We start from the raw sequence: 23,849 nt of genomic DNA, 5'->3' as shown, positions 1-23,849 counted from the left end.
ATAAATGGTGTCATTAAAATAAACGATGTCATTGAAACTTGTGATATTTGCTTTGTTACTATTACATAGAAAATCTTGCAGTAACGAGAATGTTTAAGAAAAATTCACTTTTAACACACCTGAAAAATCTCGGTCAACATATTTCTTTTCTTTGAAAATTTAAGCACACTTTAATTAGTTGTAATATTTATATGCAGGTTTTTGTTTTGATAATCTATGTACACAAATGCTTTCTAGAGGTGTAAAGTATACATGGAAGAATTTTTCATTGTAAAACTTTAATACTTTTAAAAATGATGAAAATTAATCCTCCATGGATCTGCTGCGTTCGCAACAAAGTAGCGATTACTCAATTATAAAATAAACAGGTCTGTTTATTTACTGTTTCTAAAGAAAATAGTTGGTAAAAGAGACACGAAGCTCCAGAACTCGAAATTTATCCCAGAATTTATTAATTTTAAATGTATTTTTTTTATAAGATTTATTTGTAATCTTTAAATACTTAAAGATATTTATAAGGTATTTTAAATATTATAAAAGGTTATTTTTTATGTTATAAAAAGTAATATTAAAAAATCAAATTTGTTACACAGTTAGGTTGGAGCATATATTTTGACAACAAATAAGAATTTGACAGTAAGGTCAATTAACTGAGCATATAAGATATATTCAAAATATTACTACATTAAAAGGATGACTTACAGTCAACGATATGTTTCAGCTATACTTAGCCTTTATCAATTGTAATTCTACATGTGTAATTAAAACGAGTGTTATATATTTAAAATTATCACTATTAGTTGTGCCGAGAACTTTATATTTTGTCAGTTATTAACCAAGATTTCTTTTTTTATCATTTTAGATTTTTTTTTTATTTAGATTTTTCACATAATGTGAAAAAAATAACAGCTTACATTCAATTATATTAATTATTTTGACAATGTAAAGTTTCCTTAAGAAACTGTATTTGTCAATGTAATTCCTTATATTTATTTTATAAACAATTAGGTTGAGTAAGTTAATATATTTCTTTAATTAAATTAAGTTTTGAATTAGAGTTAATTGCTTATAAAATTAATTTAATTAAAAGTTACAAAAAACTAACTAGTTAAAAGTTACATTAAAATTAAATTAAGTTAAATTAAAAATTAACTTTGAAAAACATTCATATTAAATTAGAATTTCATACATTTTAAAAATTAGATTACTTAAAATTATAATAGATCATTAAACAAATTTAATATTTTATTTGTAAATTAAGTTTATATGAAAGAACAAAGCAATATTATTTTTATGTAGGAATGTATTTACTTTTACATAGATGAAGTTTTAGCTTAGGAAAAATTAATAAATTAAAGTTTATGTGTTTTAAAACCAGTTAAATTATTTAAAATTAAGTTAAACTAACAACTTGTAAGTTAAATTAAAAGTTATTAATTTTTTAACTTTATTATTTAATTTAAAAAAAAAATTGTTTAATTACTACTCAATCTTATAAACAATATATTAAGAATAAGCATTTAGGACATTACAAATGTGCATTTTAGATTGTCCAGATATTGGTTCATTTTTAAGATATCATGTAATTATGACTCTATGCATAGAGTTGAATGTATAGAGGATTTGTATACACATTTAAAATTTTTGCGCGAAGAAACTATATGTAACCTTTAATATTTTATATTTCAGCTAATTATATAATCATTTATATCGCTGAATATCACGCGTAAAAAATTTTGTACGAATGTGACAGACCAGTGTATAACTTTTTTTCATAAATAACAATTTTGCTAATTATTTATGAAAACTGGCGCTTTCGATCAAAATAACTTCTTAAAAGATTTCGACAAATCATCATTTTCCTATTATTATTGTCAAAAAATAAAATAACATGAAGTTTATTACTTGTTTCAAAGTTTATTAAAAATAAGATATTCATAAATGATCCTTATCAATATAACAATGAAATCTTTAGCTACAATGTTGACAATAGTTTCATAAATTTTTCCAGATTTCGTATAATATTGTAAGATAACAAAAATAGCGTCAGATGTCGTAACAGAACCATGTGTGCACTGGAAAAGTTTCTTGGAAAAAAGTGTGCACTTGTAAGATCAACTCAGATATGTCCTGACTTAGGAGTTGATTTTGTAACTATAACGATATTATGGAATTGTTGCGCAGGTTTTTTTGTATTATGTAGTAGCAGCGTAATGATATCATAACGACATCGTTAAAATTACAGAATCGATCCCTTAATCATGTGTACAGAGAGTTAATATACGTCATGATTATCTTGTATACATATTAGCTTGTCCAATTTCAAAAAGATAATTACGTTCTTTGTTACATAGAGAATAGAATAGAATTTATTACTTTAGCTTGCAAAATCAAGAAGAGACTTGATTTACAAAATTACTTACATCCATCTATATCTTAATGACTAAATAATATTTATCCAAGATTGTAAAGCCTTATGCACAATGGAGGAATATTAGATATTAATAATAGAAATTAGAGAATTAGTTTTCAGAAATTTAGGATCAGTTTTCTAAGTACTACAGATAAATAATAATAAATAATAAGTTTCGTATAATATATTTATGCATTATATCTTATTAAATATCTATTATGCGGTATAATATTCAATATTCGTTAATAAGTTCATTCTAAAATTTTAATTCTTATTCTTAATATCTAATATTCCTCTATTGTACGCCGGGTCTCTAATACTGTTTCCAACCACATCATAGTATCTTATTTTATTTACTTGTTTAACATAGCCTTTAACATACCTCTAAGTTATATTACATTTTTTTCTTATCACAATTGTTATGTATTACATATTGTATGTTTTTGTTCTTATTCCCTATCTATTTTGTCTACTTTGTTATATAATTAACTAGTTTTACATTATATTTCATATATTTCTTTTTATATTCTAGGTTGAGAGAGATAGCGGACAAAATAAATAGATATGGATTTGTTACACCATCGGCTTTTAATTCCTTGAAAACACCGATAAAGCGCATCGTGGTTGGACCAACTCACATTGCTCTTCTTACGGATGATAGTAGAATAGCTAGAGTTGCATTTACAGTACTACCGGATAGATTGGACTTGAGTAAAAATGAACCTAATAGAAAGTAAGTAAAGATAAATAGAGTAAATACATATGAGAGGACAATTTCCCAGATAATAAAGCTCTTAAAATATCTAAGAGCAAATCCCACAAATTTATGATTGCTTATGGTGTTGATAATCTGCCTTGTATTTGTTTCCGATTTCGATTATACCGATATTGAAGTAAGACGAAGGCAATAATGTATATATATATAGAAAAATATCACTCTTCTCTGAAAAAATAATTTTTTCTCAATTTTTAATTTTTTTTTTTAAGTAAAGATTATTTTTTAAAGAATATTTTCTTAACAATAATTTTAAAATACCTTTATTTACTTGAAACATTAATATTTACTTAAAATAAACTTTTGTTTACATATAGAAAAACTTTTGTTTACATATATTTGAATTAAATAAATATTATTTATTTTAAATCTTTCATGAGTATATCTGCAAATCTAGAATAAGTTCGTCATAAGCATTAAATCTATTTAAAAAATATTCTGAATCTTAATGATTTATTACTTTAATCAAAAATATTAATTAAAAATTTGATTTGCTTGTTCTGACTGACTGACTCTCTTTTCTCTCTCTCTCTCTCTCTTTGATACAATTTTATATATTCTTCAAAAGAGTATAAATTCTTTTTTTTAATATTTATTCTAAAATTTGTGATTAGTATATTTTAAGATAATTATCAAGAAAATATTGTTAAAAATAATTGTTATTTGCGAGAAGAAAGAAGTAAATTGAATAACGTTTTTTTTTTTTTTTAATAATAGAATCGATATCTTTCTCTGTATGTATGTACTGCCAGTAGTTTAACATCAAGATATTTTTCTATAAGTTACCTCGCTTTGTCGGCAATATATATCCGTATTGAGTGATCTTATAAATTATTATAGCAACAAAATGGTAACAGCACGAATTTTAATTAGACGCATCGGATAACTAGGTATTTTCTTTTATCCAGCCAGATAATCTAGTATTACTTTAATACCTTACTTCAATACTGAAAAGTGAAATATCAAACTGAATTTGAGAAATATTTGGTATTGCTTCTAACAAAAAGGACAAAGAATCCCATATTGTGATAGAAAAAATATCCCTCTGAATTTCCAAATTTTAAAAAAAACTTGTTTTGAAATATATAAGTGCTCTACCCTTTTCAGTAAACTCAGAAAGACTATTTCCGCACGAAAAGTTTATATAGATAATCAAAATAAATTGTATCTAAACAATGCAGAAATGCTAAATTTTATAATGATAATTTTAAATACTTAATTTTTATTTTTAACAACTATTTAAGAATAGTTATCAAAAAAGTTGACAATAAAAATAATAAAATATTGTTTCTATTAAAGTAAATGATGATATTTTATTTTCTTTTTTTGATTGATAATTTAACTTCATTTTTTAAATATTGAAACATTTTCTGCCGAATATCTAGTTTATTCGGTTAAATAGTATCCGGCTGGATTATCCAGTAAAATCATTATTCGGTGCATCTCTAATTTTAATGATGACGATTTCAAAGCACATTGTTAACAAGTTACTATCCAAAAATTGTCACATTGTGAAAACATTAATTGCGGATTTAGTTATTGCCATTCTGATAGTAACACATGATATGAATGCGAGCAACATACAGACATGTTGCTATCTGGATACGTATATAAGAAGTCAGTTTAATAAGAAAATGTTTATCTCATTGTAGTACAAGTAAAAATCATGTTGGAAACTCTAATTCCGCACCGAATGGCAATGGAAGTAGCAGTAGCGGCAGTAGGACGGGGATGTCACGCTCGCGTGCGCGGATCATGCGTAACAGTTCCGCGATACGTGGTGGTAGCAGCGGCGGAGGAAGCGGCAGTGGCGGTCGAATAGGACCACCTGGAGTTATTATGGGTGGAGGAAGTGGTAGCAGTTCTCGTCCCATCGCTTCTGTGCCGGCGCCGTTTGTTCCAGAAGATCTGATATCTCAGGCGCAAGTTGTGTTACAAGGGAAAAGTCGTAATCTTATCATCAGAGAGTTACAGGTTTAAAATTAATATATTATTGAACAAAAGTAATATAGAGCAGCACTGTCCAAGATTTATAGTTTTAAAGAACCTTCATTCATTTTAGGCTCCTCACATATATTTATCAATGGTATTCCAGATAATAATCGAATTTATAGATAATAATAGAAGTATTAAAAATTAAATAGTTTTAGATTCTTAAACCAGAAAACGGTTCTGGCATTTTAAAAAATGTCCTACTTGTTCGGTTGCTCATCAGAACTGTCGAGACAAATATATTATTAATATCCTTAAAAGATATATTATTAACATCTGACAAATATATTATTAACATCCTTAGATCCATGTTTTTAGTAAGATATTTGTGGAATATTTTTGATATCAAATGAATGACATGGTGTGAACACAGCAACCTACAGTACGGGGTACCATTTTTTTGTGTAGTAATATTCTCTGCGTTTTTTCCTTCACTAGAACGTTCTTCTATAATGTGGAACTGTATAATCTTGTGGATAGGACAGAAAGGAATAAAAAAGGTTCTAGAAGTATTTTTAATTATATAATAAAAAATTAGTTGATTAAAAGCATCTTGCAAGCATAAATAGCAAAATTAATATACGTATGACGTTAATGAGGTTGTAACATTGATCTGCAGTTGTAATTGTTGGTACATTTTGTAGTTTTAATATATTCTTTGTGGTCTGTAATTTGACGTACTATTTATCTCTATGTGTCCAAATTTGTATATAAAATGAGCAAAGTTCTTTGAAATTTAAATGTGTTAATATTAATGCTTATTGCCATTTCTCATTTCACAGCTGTTTTCTAATAATGCATTTGTTCTCAAGTACGAGATTAGTCTGAAATTGTTAAAAGTTTTTTCCGCGTATCACTGTAGCTGTAGGTAGTTAGATTCCAAAACACTGATTCAAGAATTGAAACTTTTGTCTTAAGTAATTTATGAGTACTTGATTTATTGAGTACCTATTTAAGAATATACCCAGCAAGGACGAAAATTCGTCCGTTTCGCCCACATTTTCCTATAGAAAGTATAGAAGAACGCTCAGTCACGTATACTCGCTTCTTTACAGCAGGTAGCATAAGAGCATCGACTTGGCATATCGATATTAATTTCTGAGATGCTACATATTAAAGAGCAACATAATAGACTAAAAACAAAAAAAACATAAGGACTTTCGATATTTAAAACAGTAAATAAAAATAAGGCGAATGAGAGTCACCGCGGATATAATTGCGCAATAAAGACTACAGATACAATTCTGTTTATTCATAATATCCATAGACCACATTAATTGGAACACGACTAATCTTTCTGTTATTACCGAACACAAACTAAATTGTAATCATAATTTTGACCAGGAAAATATTAAAATTTTGGACAGAGAATGTTTCTTAAGCAGACGATTAATTTCGGAAATGCTCAATATTCAATTGCAAAAAAATGGTTTCAATTTGTAGACAGACACGGAATTTCTGCACAATGCATACTTGTCACTTTTAAAGAAACTGAGATTATTTATGTAATTTAATTACTTCGTATTGTTAATTTATTTGTCTCTGGGCTTTTTTTTTAATTTTTCCTTTTTTGGTTTATATTGCGAGATTATTAATGTTGTCTCTAACAATTGATTGTATAAAAAAAGCGTTTTATTAACCGACTTGTTATTTTACTGGTTTCCTTGTTTTATATTATTTTTATGTATTCTCTTATTTTTTTGTTCTTGTTTATGTTTATATCGATAATTGATCAGTTCGACCTTACTAAATTATGATGTTCGGGTTAATATTTTCCGTTGAAACGCGAAGCACGAAAGTCAGTATTCCCGTTGTGTTGAGACAAGATACACGTCTCTCTGCAGAGTGAATAACTTGCGATAACGTGAACGAATATAATTTTGAAATTGAATTTTTTACATGACAAGCGTTATCCAAAGCTTTACACGTCATCAGCTCACTTACCTATTGATGAGTCACATCTTAATTTTATTCTTTCAATGTAATTGTTTGTCATCTAAAATAATATTTTAGTCAATTAGAGATTTGTCCTTTTCTTTGAGAATGCTATGCGCTAAGATGCCGTTGCGGATCTGGCAAACCGATAGTGACTCAGCCGCATTTAACATTATGGACTGATTGGCTTTTTTTTTTTCTGTTACTTATACGTTGAGAAGGACTCCAAAGAGAGTCGAAATGTTCGTCTATTGTTATTATGAATAAACAAACTTAATTGTATCTGTAGTCTTTATTGTGCAGTTATATCCGCGCTGACTCTCACTGACCTTATTTTTATTTACTGTTTTTTTTTTTTTTTTTTTATAATAGCTAAATTCACAAAAGGACATCGAGTATCTCAACGATTCTTATTTGTGTTTATTTTATTCATAAACTTTCAACAAAAACCAATATGATATTTATAATTTATTATAATTTTTCTTCATATATCAATTTGATATTATATTATAATATATTTTTTTTATTTTATAACTGTTTAGTTTTTCTGTTATTATTCTATAATAACTTTTGTAATAAAGCTTTGTAAAATAAGGATTATTTTTTTGTTTTGTTTTCTACGTTGTCATAAAATTTATCATGTTGTATTTTTCAATTTTTAACAATTTCTTAAAATTTTATTTTTTACATTATACATTATTATTATTTTAATACTCAATTATGAAAATAATCTTTAATAAAAATGTTTGTATTATGGATTTAACTATTTCGTAAATTATGGACACTCAGTTGTGTAATTTAAATATATTATGACTTAATGATACTGAAATGTAGAGATTATTTCAGCTATTTAATTTTTTAATAATAAACGTGGACCCGAGCGTGCCATATTTATGTATACGATACTGATTAAAGCGCTGCGCTCTTCTCACTATGTTGTTTGTATGTGCAGATTTTGATATATTCTTGCTGTGAACCGAGTATAGATATTTTTACATATGCCTGTAAAATATGAGCTTAATTTACTGTTCCGTTCTTGATATATAACTGTTCATACATTACAGATTTTACAGTATTTAGCATTAAAATGTAGCCATTTCTGCCAAGATGTGATACAAATTTTTATATAGTATCGAAATGATATTAAGCAAGTGAATGAGAAATGAGTCTTGAGTAGTTGAATTTGTGAGGAAGTATGTGTAACAAGATCGCAAATATTTACTATATAATATTAAAAATTGAGACAAGAAAAGTCTTGTTTTTATAAATTTTTTTAAGAATTGAGGAAGTCAAGTAGATATGACATTGTCAATGAATAAAAAAGACATTATCTTTTACTATGTGATACATGGGATTATATATATATATATTTTTTTTTTAAGGCTCGATTTTTCATTATTTGGTTAACTTGTAACCTATGGCATCATCATAAGTAAAGCTCATTGGATAAAACATCAGGTTAAGTTTAATCACAAGTTAACTGGATAATGAAAAACCGGGCCTTAAATTTATTTATTTCTTTATAATTTAATATTGTAAGTCATCTCGGCAAAAAATATGCATTTCAACTGATTTTTAGATTGGCTCTGCCTACAGTTATTCCTCTTGCATCATTAAAGTTACAGAATAGGTTGCTAAGTGTCGTTTGTTACGAGAAAGAAGCTATGAAGTGAAAAGCAAAAACGACAATAGATATAAACACCGATACATTACAATTTTAAGTCCAAAATTACAAATCCTGGACAGAATTATAGCATGATCAACAAAAATATGCATAACTTAATAAATTTTATTAATATTGTTGCAGCGTACAAATCTAGATGTAAACTTAGCAGTAAACAATCTTTTGTCACGAGAGGATGAAGAAGGTGATGATGCAGAGGACGCAGCGGATAGTTACGTTCCAGAGGATCTTATTTCTTTACTAGATGGCGGTTTCAGTAATGAGCATTCGGTTATAATTGATGCTGATTCTATGTTTTCGGAAGATGTATTTGGATACACTGGAATAAGGCAGTAATTAATTTTATATATATTTATATAATGATCTTACAAAAAAAATAGTTAATGATAAATTTTATTTTAAAACGTTTCAAACATACGCTTATGGAATTTATTAAATTATATAAAAGATACTTATATAGTTGGTTTGCAAGTCAATCCTTTTAATAAACAATTTAGTAAACTTTTTGTTAAAACTAGAAATTGTTTATTAAGAGGACTTTCTACCTTGTTGATTTGAAAAATAGGTAATTTTTAGTAATTTTTTTGTACAAAAACTATTTAACACTACTTTCATATTTTACAGATATATTTATTCATCTTTTCTTCTATAATACAGTGTATATAAGTTTGTAATCGAAAATATTGAAAATTTAGAAAACTAGGAGTTAACGAGAAGTGTTTGAGGAAAAAAATGTCTCGCATACATTGTAGCTTCTTTTTAAGCGCTCTGAAACAAAAAAAGGTTCTTTTTATGAATATGCACAAAGTAGACTATAAACACTAAAAAATTTAAATTTATTTTAAATTTCTTTACAGACAAAAAAGTATGGTTTTTTTTAGTAAGAAATGAATCTTTTGTTTATACAAAGAACTATTAAGTATCTTTTATTCTCTATAGTTTATTTTGTGAAGAGTACTTTTTTACGTATGTATGTAAAATCGGAAGCCGATTGCTTTATTAGTTTCCGAGATAAGGCTATGTCATTTCGTAAAATGCTGTTTTCAGAGAAATGTTTTTAAAGTTTCAACTTAGGTTATTGGATATGTAAAATGGAAATTTTTGTACGCACTGCTAATCAGCTATATTTTAGAGGCATATTGTAAGCTTTTTTTCTCAAAAAACTCAGTATGGACTACTCTTTTGTTTCTGCGAGTCGTTCTTGCCTCTTTGGAAAATTCTGAATGACATTGGTTAACTTGTTATAGTCTCTGATTATTTATTTTTGTTGTCAGCCATTATTTAGAGCTTCGTTTCGATATATACTGCCAATACTGAAAATCTATAGTTCGCGTTATGTATACTATAGATTTTTGGTAATGGCAATGAATTTCGGAACACAATTTAGTCTGAAGACCAATTTTAATTCCCATCATTGTTAAGAAAGGAGTATAGCTTTTATTGAAAACAGCCAAAAAGCTGCAGTTTTAATTATTTTTGTAGAGGAAAAGGTGCAGTGAATTACCAGAAAACATTGCAGTTTTTATTTTGTGTAGCTCATTATAGTTATCTAACATTTCTGTTAAGTAATCACATACAAGATGTAAAGAACTTTATATATAGGATTTCAAACTTTTTGGACTTTTGAAAGAAGAGTAGAATGATAATTATGATTATAGCCAAATCATAATATGTTAACCAATCTCATATCAGCTGATTGGTTAGTTTTCTTTCGCTTCTGATTCCTATGTTTCTTCTTCGCAACTGTGAGTCTCGAGTCCATTCTCTTTTGTATCTGCAATATGCCTTCTTTTTTCTTAGATAGACTAATCTCTTCGATCAGTTTGCCATACGAATCGATTTGCTCTATTCTTAAAATTTCTATAGGTTTCAATTTTGCGGATTTTGGCTTAAAACTTTACGAATATATTGTTATGACTGCCACATACCTAGGCTCACACATTCTCGCAACATTTTTGCACTCGCGAAGGAAGGACTCACTCGTTTATAACACGAAAAGGAACTTTATTATTTTGGAAATACAACGGAACATGAAACTCGAACGAACGTTAACGCGCAGAACACATAAAACAAACGTCGGCTGCGTTGTCATGCAGATCTTTCTTGACGACTTTACGGCGACACTTTTGCGGTCCTTTCTGAAGAGCTGATTCAACGTGGGCACAACAATATTCTTAATATTTTAAATTTTTAGAAAAATTATTAACAAAAAAAGATCAATTCTTTTATTCCAACAAGATGGAAAGCTCTCTTAAATAATTTAACAGGATATTATCGGGAAAAATTGGAATACTTGGAATTTTCAGAGATTTTAGTTTTTACTTCTGAAAATCGTGGAATTTTATTGGTATACTTAGGGAAATTTTTGGAATTTTTAAAAAATTTAAATTATCTTGTTTAAGAATGCATCCAGCTATAGTGGCTGAAATTTCAGTAATTAGCGACTTGTATTATGACAACTTAAATTGTGAAATTTTTGCATGTATATAAATTCCATGAGATCACTATTGATTTTAATTTATTAGTTTTTTTACTTAATTAAAATTAAAGTACTGAAAAGTTTTTTGATAATCGTTAATAAGATTTTACATACACAAATTCTTAGTTTTGTTGTTAAAAGTGTTGCATGAGACAATTGGATCTAATGATCAACATCATACAAACCTGTAATTTAATGTTTGTTGCGTTTTTTAATGCTTATCTTTTAGCAGTCTTTACAATAGTCTAGTTTTTAAATTAAACAAATAAAATTACAAAATGAAAAGATTAACCATAAAGAATTTTTTGTGCTATTTTTAACTTTATTGAATTACATAATTGCAAAAAGTGTTTTATTTTAAACGCTAAAGTGCGTAATATAAATGTGTAATGCAAACGTTTTGACTTACGATTTGAAACGTTCAATTTCATTCTTTTTAATGCAAAACTTACAAAAATTATTGGTTTACAATGAAACATTACATCGTTAGAAGTGTTTTTTTTTCAGACGGTAAACTTTCATAGAACGTCATATCATTACGATTGCCGTGATCAATTATGCAGTGAATTTTTTGAATTTTAATGATTAATAATAAAAGTAGATTAAATCCAGACTATCATTGCAATCATTTTTAATTCAATAAAGTTAAAAATAACACAAAAAATCTAGCGTTTACACTTACGATCAATCTCTTGATTTTGTAAATTTATTTGTTTATTATTTAGAGTAGATTAAACTTTACCTCAATTTTTTACATCTTACCTTCTATCTACTTCTTTATTATTTATTTTTCTCTCTTTATTCCTTTACTTTTTTCTAATCTTTTTCCTTTTCTCTAATTTTTTTTTATCTTTCTCCAGTTTTCTTAGTTCTTCTCTTTCCAGTTTTCTATCTTACTCTTAATTCTGTCTAAATCCTATTTATAATTTTTTCTTTATCCTTTCCTAATTTTACAAATTAGTCCTTAATTTTCTGACATTTTTTTCAAATAATGCTCTAAACAATCTACTTTCGCTATAAAATAAACAAATCCAATAACTCTCTTGCAACCATACTTGTTTGCTAACTCTAAATTCCGATATCTAAGTTTTATTAACGCTCTCTATCCCTACTTGTTTCCTTCAAATTTTTTTTCCTTAAATAACTTTCATTAAATAGGATTGCTACTTAATCTTATCTTTTATTTACTATTATATTTTGCTTTTAAACTCCTACTTTTCATACTGTTTTTGCGTATTCTCTTTCTATTAATTGTTTCCATACCGTTCCTCACCTTCATCGTCTTTAAAATTTATGGAATATATGTAAAAAATATATTTTTTTAAGAAAAATTTTATTTTCAGTCGTGGAAGTTCTTCGCGTCGCTTAGGCAATGACAGAGAAAGTGAACGTTCATCTCACGAAAGGGATCGAGATCGAGATAGCTTCAGTAGATGGCGAGATCGTCAGTATTATGGACCGCGACGTTGGCTAGAAACTGCCCTTAAAGATTCATGGGAAAAAGATTCAGGTATTTTATATAAAAATTGCACATATTTCATTGAATAAGACTTTAGTTTTCAACATTCTTCCATATATTGTAATATTTTAGACAATAAGAAGAAAGAATTAGCTTCGCAAAGTCCACTGTGGATATCGGAAGAATTGGAATGGTGGCATGATCGCAGTAGCGATGGAGTACCTCGCTTTGTACAGATTGCATCGCTTTACAGTGAATTAATTGCCATTTCTGCATCAGGACAATTGTATCAATGGAAATGGTCTGAATCAGAACCATATAAAAATCCAGAGGTATTTACACGAATGTGACAATTATGATTATATAAATGGAAAAACAGTACTAAATTAAAACTAGCATATTACAATTAACGATAATTCTTTTTTTAGACACATAAACAATATCAAATTAAAACTAATATTCTATTTAACAATTATTGTTTTGTATATAAAAAATTATAATCGTGTTTATATATGAAATAATGATAATCTAATTAAAATCGAGAAAAGGCCAGCAACAGTTCTTACACAACGGATCTTATTGTTCAAATGATATTTTCTATGTGACTTTATATACATATTTCTAGTTAACTATGCGCCATTTTCGCTCTTGAAATACAGCTCGTAAATTTAATCAAAACAGTAAAAGCAATATATAGAATTGATAATTTTATAATACTAATGCTAATTAGCACTTATAAGATCCCCATTACTCCCAAATAACATAAAGAATTTGTTGCGAAAAATATTTATATTAGTCAAAATTTAAATCTGGATCTTACATTCCGTGCGGGCATCTCGGTTTGGCCACTGTGGCATATGGCAATATTAATCGTCACAACTAAAGTTGCGTATTATTGTCCTTTACATGAATACCGCGGTAGGATTGCGTCGCAATGACGTGGTTGAGAAAACTGGTTTCTTCTTTTCATAATTTTATTGAAAGTCTCAACTGCATTCTGCAAATTACTTGCGACGGATCGACGCAATTTTTGATAACGTCGCTCGATACTTGTTTAATGAAACAAAGGCGAAAGTTTGTTCTCTGGTTATGGCACGGCTATTGATGAGCTCATTCCTTCTTGCTGGTATTTGTGACGTTAAGCGAATAATAGAAGAGAGGAGGATATTATGGCTACTGTTGACAATATAGCTACCCCTATTATTTCCGGCATTAGGTGACGTATTCTAACAATTGCTTATGGAGTTATTCGTTTAGTAACCTGCCGTTTTTTTAGTGATGCTAATATACCAATACATAATGACTGACAATTGTTATAAGGCATTTTTACTTTTGAGCACTTCTAAACTTTTTTAAGGTATACTTTTAATCTCTAATTACATACACTTCCTCATTATTCTTAAACTTGATTTGTATTATTACACGAAGGTACATACACTTGAGTATTTTTTTGTTATTTAACTTTTTATTCGGCTATATACATTTCGAGTTAAAACAATAACATGGAGTTTTGTTAATATGATTTTTTAAGTGAAATTTTTATATTGAAATATTTCTTCGATAAATCGATTGTCATACTAAAGAGCGATGTTCAGAAACATTAGAGACATCATTTTATGTTTGTTATTTAATATTAAACAGGGATAAAATAATATTTTTAATGAAATTTCTAATGGTATTTTTAAAGGTTCTGAACGCAGGAAAATTCTAAACAATGGAAAATTAAAAATATATAATTTTGTAACAAGATACTGTGTTTCTTTTAAACTAAACTAATTTTTTAAAATTATTATGCATAACCATATTACAACCACTTTTTCCACCGATTATGTAGTGCATTAGATTTTTATAAATTACATCCTAAATAATAAATATTTCATTACTTTGAATCTAGAATCTGTCAAACAACATTTTGACGAATGTAATTGTTCAAGTTTCAATAGAAAATATTAATTATAAACAAAGTTATTTAATAAAATAAAAATGGTGCCATATTACCCTCTTCTCCTCTACCAATAGGGTGCTGAAAATCAGTGGACGTAGCTAATGTGTCTTGTGGGAAAATACCTACGCGAGTTAAGTCCTCTTGTGAAGCACGCGAATAAAAAAAAACTAAACATTAAAGGAAATACTAAACAGTGATAAGAGAATGTATTGAAAGACCAATGTGACTATATATACCAAAATTAGCTGAGATAATATTTTTTGCAACGAATTGTTTACAATATTTTGGAGTGGAGGGATCTTAAAGATTGCTAGTTAACATTAGTATTATTAAATATATTGTCAATTTAATATGTTATAATGTTACTGTTTTAATTTAATTTAAAAGCTGTGTTTTAAAACCAAGAGTAACGACAGTTCAAAGAACTAGAAAATGTTTTTTTTTTTTTTTCTATTTATTTTTTATCTATTTTTCTATGTATTTAATATACTTTTTAGCTTTCCTTATTTTTACAGAATCCGAACGTGCATCATCCAAAAGCTATCCCTTTGGCACTGACAACGGAAAAGATAGTGAACATATCTGCTACAGCAATTCGATGTTCCGTCAACACAGAAAGTGGAAAAGTAGCAACTTGGCTTGATGAGCTTTTGGGACACGTTGCTTCCCGTCTTGAACATCCGGCGCAGGCTTTCACTGAATTTACGTTGGATAAAATTGTATCACTTCATACGTGTGCTTTGTACACTGTTGCAAGACTAGAAAGTGGAACATTATATTGGTGGTATGATCTGTTTAGTTTTAACTTATACAAAGAAAAAATCTTCTATATGCATTAAGATCTTTCAATATCTTTATTTTTTAGGGGTGTTTTGCCGTTTGCACAGCGAAAGAAATTATGGGAAAAATATAAAGCTAAATCACGCAAACATAGACCATCCACTGTGTTATCGAGTGACATTAGTTATGGGACACATGTGTGCATGAAAAATAGTCCGGTTTATCAGCCGGGAGCTATTGGTAAAAAATCGGTGTCTTATGTATTTTACATAGAGAGAATTTTCTCTTAAAGTTTATCCTCAAAATTATGGTAGTCGTGAGATAATATGGACCTTGAAGAATTTTATTTCGTAACAAGGTCTTGGTGCTGAAGTAATATTTTATGTTTCAATTTATATCGAACTATGGGTCTTTATTTTGCGTTTCAAATAGAGCCCTCGAAAATAAAACACAATTGAAATTAAAAATTAAATTCAATAATATCAATGCTAACTTGCATTTCTAAAATTTTGCCACTTTGAAGAAAGTAAAAAATTTGTTGTGGAAAATATAGTGCCAAGACCTTACTGCGAGCGTTTGGACCTCTTTTTCTATCTCTATTTTAATTTAATAATAATATAGTAAAATTCTAGATTCATGTTGTCTCACAACCATCATGATATGCATGAAAATAGTCTGATATATTGTAATCTTTTAATAAGATATCTTTTATATCTATATATCTCTCTCTCTCTCTATATATATATATATATATATATATATATATATATATATATATTACACTAAATTATTTTTTTTAGAATTTACTCTCAAAAGCGTTATAGTCGTGGGGATAACATGGATTTTGTAAAATTTTTTTTTATTAAAATTTAATTAAATTTTATTAAAATATATAACCAATTTTATAACATATTACAGGTTGGTTAAATTTTATTAAAATTTAATAGAATTTTATTAAATTTTTTAATAATTTTATTACAAGTATAATAAAATTCTTTGAAATCTCTGTTGTTATATGACTACAATAATTTTAAGAGGAAAAATTTTAAGAGAAAATTCTCTCTGTGTATAAATTGATTTAATATACCTTTAAATGTCTAATGAAGTTCGAAACAATTGCACTGCATAATTTTGAATGTATATAATTTATATTTAAGGATTTACGATAGCCAATGGTGTACCAAAAGTGGGACAGTTGCTGTCGGCTGCGTGGAATGTTGATGCCACTTGTAGATTTAAAATATTACCCGCTGGTACACACGTATCTAATGCAAACGTAGATAAACGTGAATCTAACGGTAATGGAAGTACAGCAGTCGTCAATAAATCGAACCACAAAGAAACTGCCGACCGGCTTGATATGCCACCACCGCCATCTCCGGCTTCGAGCACTTGTAGCGACACTGGCAGCATTACAACAAGTCATAGTAAGATATGTATTTCTTTATTATCACATGAGATTATAAATTGAATTTAGACCATAGTAATTCACAAAGGATTTCTGGAAAACGTCATCAGCTTCGTTTTTGTATAATTATACTGGTATAATTATACTTGTATAAATTGTTTTTGTGTTAATTTTTTTTAAATTTGACTATTTTTAATGTCTTTAACGCCTTGCAATCATATTGAGTGTTGTAATTTTACAACATTATGCAAATTTTTTAATTTTATATTTGTTGGTTGAAGAGGATTAAGTAAGATCAAAACATGTTTTGCGTTGAAATATAATATTTGTCAATAATATAAAATTGTAGTAATCATCAAGATCCACTAAAGATTTAATATTGCTCATTAATTGATCTTATTATTTATATTATTTTTTTAATTTGATATAAACGAGCTTTGTTATATATTTCTTGTTTAACTCTAGAATCATTTAAACCATTTTAATTATGTTAAACATTTTAATTTTTTTCTACTTTTTGTATTATATAATACAGAATATTTTGAAAATATTTGACTAATATAAATTATTTAAGGTGTTTAATATTAAGAAATATTGGGAAAATCTGTAATTTTTTAGAGAATTAATTTTTTTTATCCTTGAAAAGTATAAATTTTTATTGGATTTTATTGATATTCAAGAAAATTTTCGGATTTTTGCTTCCAAATTTAAATTCTGCTTTTTTTTACAAAATTTTTTTATTTTCTCTTTGATTTCAATTAGTAATAAATATGATAAACATATCCATTTTCATATGACTCACGAGTTTTAATAAAAAAATGTTAGTGACAATATATTATTTTAAATTGACATTGTGTTTAATTGTTTTTCGAATATTGTGAGCTAAATTTGTGTTTTGCAGATATAGATTGTTAAATGCCATATTTAGTTTAATTTTGTTCAGTAGTTTCTTAAATTTAATATTCAAAACTCAAGTGACTTCTTTGTAATTGATTGATTAAGGAATATTAAAAGATATAATAAATTTACTTTAGAGCTGCATTAAGATATGCTCTAATCTTATCTGAAATTTTGAATACCATTTCTGGAAAATTTAGAAATTCTCAAGAAATTGTTTTACAAAATTTAAATACCTTGATAATTTTAATGTGTGTGATATATATTATCAAAATAACTCTTTACTAATTGAAAACAAGAATAGAAAATTATCAAATTGGTATTTTTTGTTAAAGTATTTAACTTGATGTATTTAGCAATAAAAACTTTTATGAAAGAATGTAATTTTATAGAACGCCAAAAACGTATGGCACCTCGAAGTGAAGGAGAATCCGAAAGGAAGGATGAAGAGGATTGGCAATTGAAAGATGTTGTTTTTGTTGAAGATGTCAAGACTGTACCCATCGGTATGATCATTATTTTTATACCTATTAGTAAAATATTTACTTTGAAAAAATTTAAGAATAAATTGTAAAGAATTGTAATTTATTTTACGTAAGATTAACAGTTTATTTGCTTCTTTCTTTATAGGAAAAGTTATAAAAGTTGATGGTTGTTACGTTGCGGTCAAGTTCTTTTCGAAGGATTCAAAAGAAAAGGAAAAAGAAATTAAAGACAAGGATTTTAATACGTCAGACTTTAAGGATCTTACGACGGAAGAGCCAATGAAATTACTAGCGGATTGTAGACTTTTACGTAAAGATGAGTTACAGGTAATGATCACTGTGCATTTATGTGTAACATATGACTAAATAAAATATAATTTGTATACTTGTAGGTAATTAAATCATCATTAAATCCACGAGCTCCGGACTGTTTTCAAAGAACACCTAGGAGAGTTAACATAGTGGAGGGTTCAAACGACAGTCTGTTAACTATATCTACTGACGGACAAGGTATTTTTTTTTTTTTAAGAATTATGTTTTTATAATGATCTTTACATTTACGAATTGTTATTCTCAAGATAAATTATACTAAATTATATTAAATCTTGAAAAGGGTTTTTCTTATTGTTAAAACTTCAATTATTTGTATTTTTACGTATCGCTCCAAATACTCTTATTATTGTATTATCCAATATCGCCGTGACACTTTTGTGTACACGGCGATACAAGTTGCATTCCAATTGTCATAATTATTAACATAATACTACACATCTGTACTCAGCCCAAAGGCTACTAACTGGCTGTGTAAGCTTGTATTTTTTAGTAACAAATAGTTAAAATAGTTACTAACCGCGGTAGTTATAAACGAGGTTGAAACAATGAGAACACAGTTTTTATTACTATTAGGAATTAAAAAATGCTTAGACATGGGCATTTAAAAATAATCTTAACCTTGAACTGCACACAGTAAATATATTAATACACACTTTGTTCCAATTGAATCGTGCATCACGTTGTGTCCGTATCAAACTCGAGATTGAGTTTGAAATTGGATTAGAGTTTAGCTTATCGGAAGAAAGAAAATCAATTTAAAGTCTAGTGAAATTTGCTTTATTCATACACATCTTTATAAACATTATTAGTTATTGCGATAAATATCACCATATTCCTTAGTGCTTGAAGTGAAAATAAGAAAGGGAAAGGGTTTTTCTTACTGGCATCATTGCCATAAATGCTTGTTAGCATTATTTATTATTAAATTGACTATCAATTTAATATCGTATTACTAGTTTTGTTTATAACTTATTTCAATACTAAAAATTTATTGGGCATGCAGTTTGATGAACTTGTGGTATATAAAATAAGACAAAAAATAGCATGAATATTCAGCACTGAATAAGGCTTTAATTTATTGTGTTTTTACTGTCTGTACGAAAATTCGTCTCTTCCCTTTCTTCTATGTCATATCGGATTAATGCAGAGAAGTATCCTGATCTGACATGATATATTGACCGACTCGCTCTCTCAACCTGATAAGAATCTAACGATGATTGACTACGGCAACAATACGGAGACAGTCTCTAACTTTTGCTCCCATATTGTTGCCATAGTCAACCATTGTTAGATTCCTATCAGATTGAGAGAGCGAGTCGATCAACACACCATGTCAGATCAAGATACTTTTCTGCATTAATCCGATATGACATAGCGAGAAAAGAAAGAGACGAATTTTAGTATAAACCGTTCAAATTTATACATTATTTTATGCACTGAGAATGACTTCGTTAGAAGGTCGAAAATGTAAAGTAGTAATTTACAAGAAAAGTAATTTGCACTGTAACTCAACGTTGGTTTGTTTTGTTTTGATTATCTTAAAACTTGATCTTGAATCTTTAAAGCCGAAAACTCATTATTTTAATTTAATTTTTTTATTTATAGGTATTCACGCTATATTGAAAAATGGAAATAAATTGAGTTACGTCGTATACAATCTAAGTACAGGAAGATACGTTCAAGATTGTTATATTCCATCTGATATTTCGTCATTTTTGGGGCTACAACCTCAAAATATTAATCTTACGAGTGCAGGAGAGGTATGTTTCACTAGTAATGATATCTACAGATAAAATATGAGTTTTTAGAAGAAAATTGTATATGTATTTTTTTGTATTTTAGAATATTGAATGTTCTATGATCTTACGAGATGGTAATAATACCATTTATCCAATTGCGAAAGATTGCGCCGATGCCATACGCGATCCAAACTGGCTGGATTTGGCACCGGTAAACTGTATCGGCGCGACAACTATTCCCATTCCCAGCTGTTCTAATTCGACCAATTTGAAAAATCAGGTTGCAGTCATCGCATTAGCGTTCGATAATCTTTTGCTCATGCCGCGTATATTACGATGCGATCAAGAGAGTGTGAAGCAAGTATTTTGTAATTTGGAACAAGATCTAAGTAAGTGTAATAAATATATAGACATAATTTTATTTTTTATTTATTTATGTCAGGGTATTTACTACTGGGAAAACTAGGAAATGTGGCAATCTGGACATTTTAAGAGATGTCTTTTTATTTTTAAAAATCATGGGTTTTTACGTGATTTTAATAAACTCAGGGAAATTTTTCGAATTTTACTTTTAGATTAAAAATTTTTTTTAACAAAATTGCTTTTTTTGATAATTTTTTTCTTGATAATGTATAATCGAATAGCAATAAATATGTCATACATCGACGTACATTCTCATAATTTGCGAGTTTTTATAAAAGAATTGATGATAAAATATTCAACATTTTAAATTAGTGTGTGTTTAATTACGTTTCGAATTACGTACTTTTCCATTGAGTTAAATCCGTATATTCTGAGAGGTCAGTATATGTCATGTTTAATTTATATTTTTTTTAGTATTTTCTCAAATTTAATATATAAAAACTAAGACTTTTTATGATTGTATAATTAAGAAATATTACAAAGTTTAACGAAATAATTTTATTTCAAAGTTGCATTATAAAACTCTCTAATTTTATCTGGAATTTTGAATCAAATAAATGCCATCATGCTATTAAGATCAGTCACGCGTATAATTAAATAATTAAAATTATTGTTTAACAAACGTGGACCTTTCAACCTTTAGTTAAGTTTTCTTTAATATATTAACATAATATTACAATAAATATATAATAGTCACATTATTAACATATTATTACAACAAATATATATTAATCATGATTGGGAAGTAATTCATTATTTGTAACGCCTTTCTATTATTTTTTTCTAACTACGATTATAACATTTTTGGAATTTTGAATTAAATTTCTAGAAATATCAGGGAATTCTTTTAAGTAAATATGATAAATTTCTTAAATACATATAATACGTAATATTTTTTTTACTGTTTTACAGAAAATAATTTGACTTATTCAAGTGCAAATTCACAAATTCAAATGATATTAAAGGAACGCTGCGATGGCAACCGAAATATACTTCACGCCTGTGTTAACATGTGTTCACCAACTTCTAATAAAGAAACTGAACAAGGTGATATATTTGATACAACTAATTTTATGATTCTAAAAATATTATGGGAATTATAACATAATTTGTTTTAATATATTGCATGCATGTTTATATTTAATTTATTTTGTTGAAGTTAATGAACGTGAGTTAGTGTCGAATACAGTAGATGGAACTTCGGCACCTATCGAAGAGCCAATTCCGACGTTAAGTTGGCCACCGGAAGCATTTGATAATACATCGGGAGAAGAGGATAGTTTATTAAGCATAGGTGCTGCTAGTATATCTATGATGAATAAGTCTGGTAAGCAATACTTGTTTATGTCTAACGCAAATTTAATTACATACACGCGTTTATTATAAAAATTAAATAAGTCCGAAAAGTTAAATTTTCAGGAAATAGAAAAATTAAGAAAAGACTTACTTTATATACATTTTTTTTTATCTTACACATCTATCCATATGTAACTATACTCGGTTCACTGCAAGGATACACCCAACGTGAACGAAAGTTTGTCTGTTTCGCGCACGTTTCCCTATAGAAGGAGAACGTCTTTTGCTCAGGCACGTGTACTCGCTTTTTTACAGCGGGTAGCATAAGAGCACTTGACTTGGCATATCGATAGTAATTTCTAAGATACTACATATTAAAGAGCAACATAATAGATTAAATTCGCAAAAGGACATCAAGTATTTAGACGATTCTTATTTGTGTTTATTTCATAAACTTTCAACAAAAACCAATATGATATTTATAATTTATTATAATTTTTCTTTATATATCAATTTGGTATTAATTTTTATTCTATAATTTTTAGTTTTTTTTGTTATTATTCTATAATAACTCTTATAATAAGGTTTTGTAAAGAGATTTTTTTGTTTTCTGTCTTGTAATAAAATTCATGTTTTTTAATTTTTAGCAATTCTATAAAATTTTATTTTTTACATTGCTTTATGTATTATTATTATTGTTGTTGTAATACTCAATTATAAAAACGATCTTTAATAAAAATATGTTTGTATTATGGATTTAACTGGTGTCCATAATTTATGATTTAAATATATTATGATTTACATTTAAATATATTATGATTTACAATTATTTTTTTTACAATTATTTTTTTCCTTGTTTTCTGTTTGATTCTTGCCGGAACAAAATTGTTCACGATGCAATGCTACTGAGAAAGAATAATTTTTCGCCATAACTAGATTTTAAACAATGGACTTGTTTAGTTTTTGTAAGAAACTTTTCATGTATAAAATATGAATAATTGTATTTTTTATTTTTTAGGCGTTGCAGCTACATCTAATAATACATACATTATAGATTCTGCTGAAAGACAACAGAATGCATGGGTTATATTAAGATACATGTGTGAAAATAATATTTTGACACCGTACCTAAGGGAATTATTAACGGCAAAGTATGATTAAAATTTGAATATAATGTTTAACACGTTGACGCCACGCGTGTTTACAATGAAATCCCCGTCAGACCACGCGCGCCGCTAATAATTCAATAGTTTTATTACATTTTGTGAAATATCTGTTTAAATATTTTCGAAGATCCTTTGTAAGTAGTCAAATAAGCATCACCCGAATATGGGAGACGCGTCGATGAGAACTTTTGCTGTCACCTGAATACGGGTGACGTGGCAGTCAATGTGTTAAACATGAATTAAAACTCATTTAATGTTAACATTTTTTACGTTAATTTATAATATATAAAATTTATTTTCTTGTATGTAAAAGAGATGCTCAAGGACAAACGCCGCTTATGCTCGCCGTATCGGTTCGTGCATATCGTGCTGCTCTTATTTTATTGGACACTATACAAAGAGTTGGAAAAGATGCGAAAGACATTTCAGCCATGATATTACCCGCTGATGCCAGTCCGGATCTATCTCCACTGTTTGTTACTTGTTGCAATGATACATGTAGTTTTACATGGACTGGAGCAGAGCATATTAATCAAGTACTAAATATATGTATTTATATATGTGCGTGCGTGCATGCGTGCGTATATACACATAAATAGAATTATATGCAAAAATCTTTATATTGAACTGAATTTTTTAT

The 23,849-nt window shown here is 27.7% G+C and overlaps 2 protein-coding genes across 4 annotated transcripts in view; both read left to right on the top strand.

Annotated features, from left to right (window-relative positions):
• Positions 1–23,849, top strand: part of LOC105203969 (tRNA-dihydrouridine(20) synthase [NAD(P)+]-like) — a 523,658-nt gene that overhangs the window by 75,502 nt on the left and 424,307 nt on the right. The window lies entirely within an intron of this gene.
• The window catches only part of LOC105203339 (E3 ubiquitin-protein ligase UBR5), a 65,376-nt gene that overhangs the window by 1,558 nt on the left and 39,969 nt on the right, over positions 1–23,849 (top strand). For all 3 annotated transcript variants that reach the window (XM_026138924.2, XM_026138922.2, XM_026138923.2), the window contains exons 2-18: positions 2,946–3,146; positions 4,841–5,162; positions 8,923–9,131; positions 12,622–12,788; positions 12,870–13,069; positions 15,198–15,466; positions 15,548–15,702; positions 16,620–16,889; positions 18,160–18,273; positions 18,398–18,579; positions 18,645–18,762; positions 20,191–20,345; positions 20,428–20,713; positions 21,660–21,794; positions 21,907–22,074; positions 23,062–23,194; positions 23,523–23,745. In XM_026138924.2, coding sequence (XP_025994709.1) covers positions 2,946–3,146; positions 4,841–5,162; positions 8,923–9,131; positions 12,622–12,788; positions 12,870–13,069; positions 15,198–15,466; positions 15,548–15,702; positions 16,620–16,889; positions 18,160–18,273; positions 18,398–18,579; positions 18,645–18,762; positions 20,191–20,345; positions 20,428–20,713; positions 21,660–21,794; positions 21,907–22,074; positions 23,062–23,194; positions 23,523–23,745 — 3,307 coding nt within the window. The remainder of the gene's footprint in view (positions 1–2,945; positions 3,147–4,840; positions 5,163–8,922; positions 9,132–12,621; positions 12,789–12,869; positions 13,070–15,197; positions 15,467–15,547; positions 15,703–16,619; positions 16,890–18,159; positions 18,274–18,397; positions 18,580–18,644; positions 18,763–20,190; positions 20,346–20,427; positions 20,714–21,659; positions 21,795–21,906; positions 22,075–23,061; positions 23,195–23,522; positions 23,746–23,849) is intronic.

This window comes from Solenopsis invicta, chromosome 8, assembly GCF_016802725.1.
Source record: "Solenopsis invicta isolate M01_SB chromosome 8, UNIL_Sinv_3.0, whole genome shotgun sequence".
Lineage (NCBI taxonomy): Eukaryota > Metazoa > Arthropoda > Insecta > Hymenoptera > Formicidae > Solenopsis > Solenopsis invicta.
Note: the sequence above shows the minus strand (reverse complement) of the source record. Positions and strands in the feature narration are given on the sequence as shown.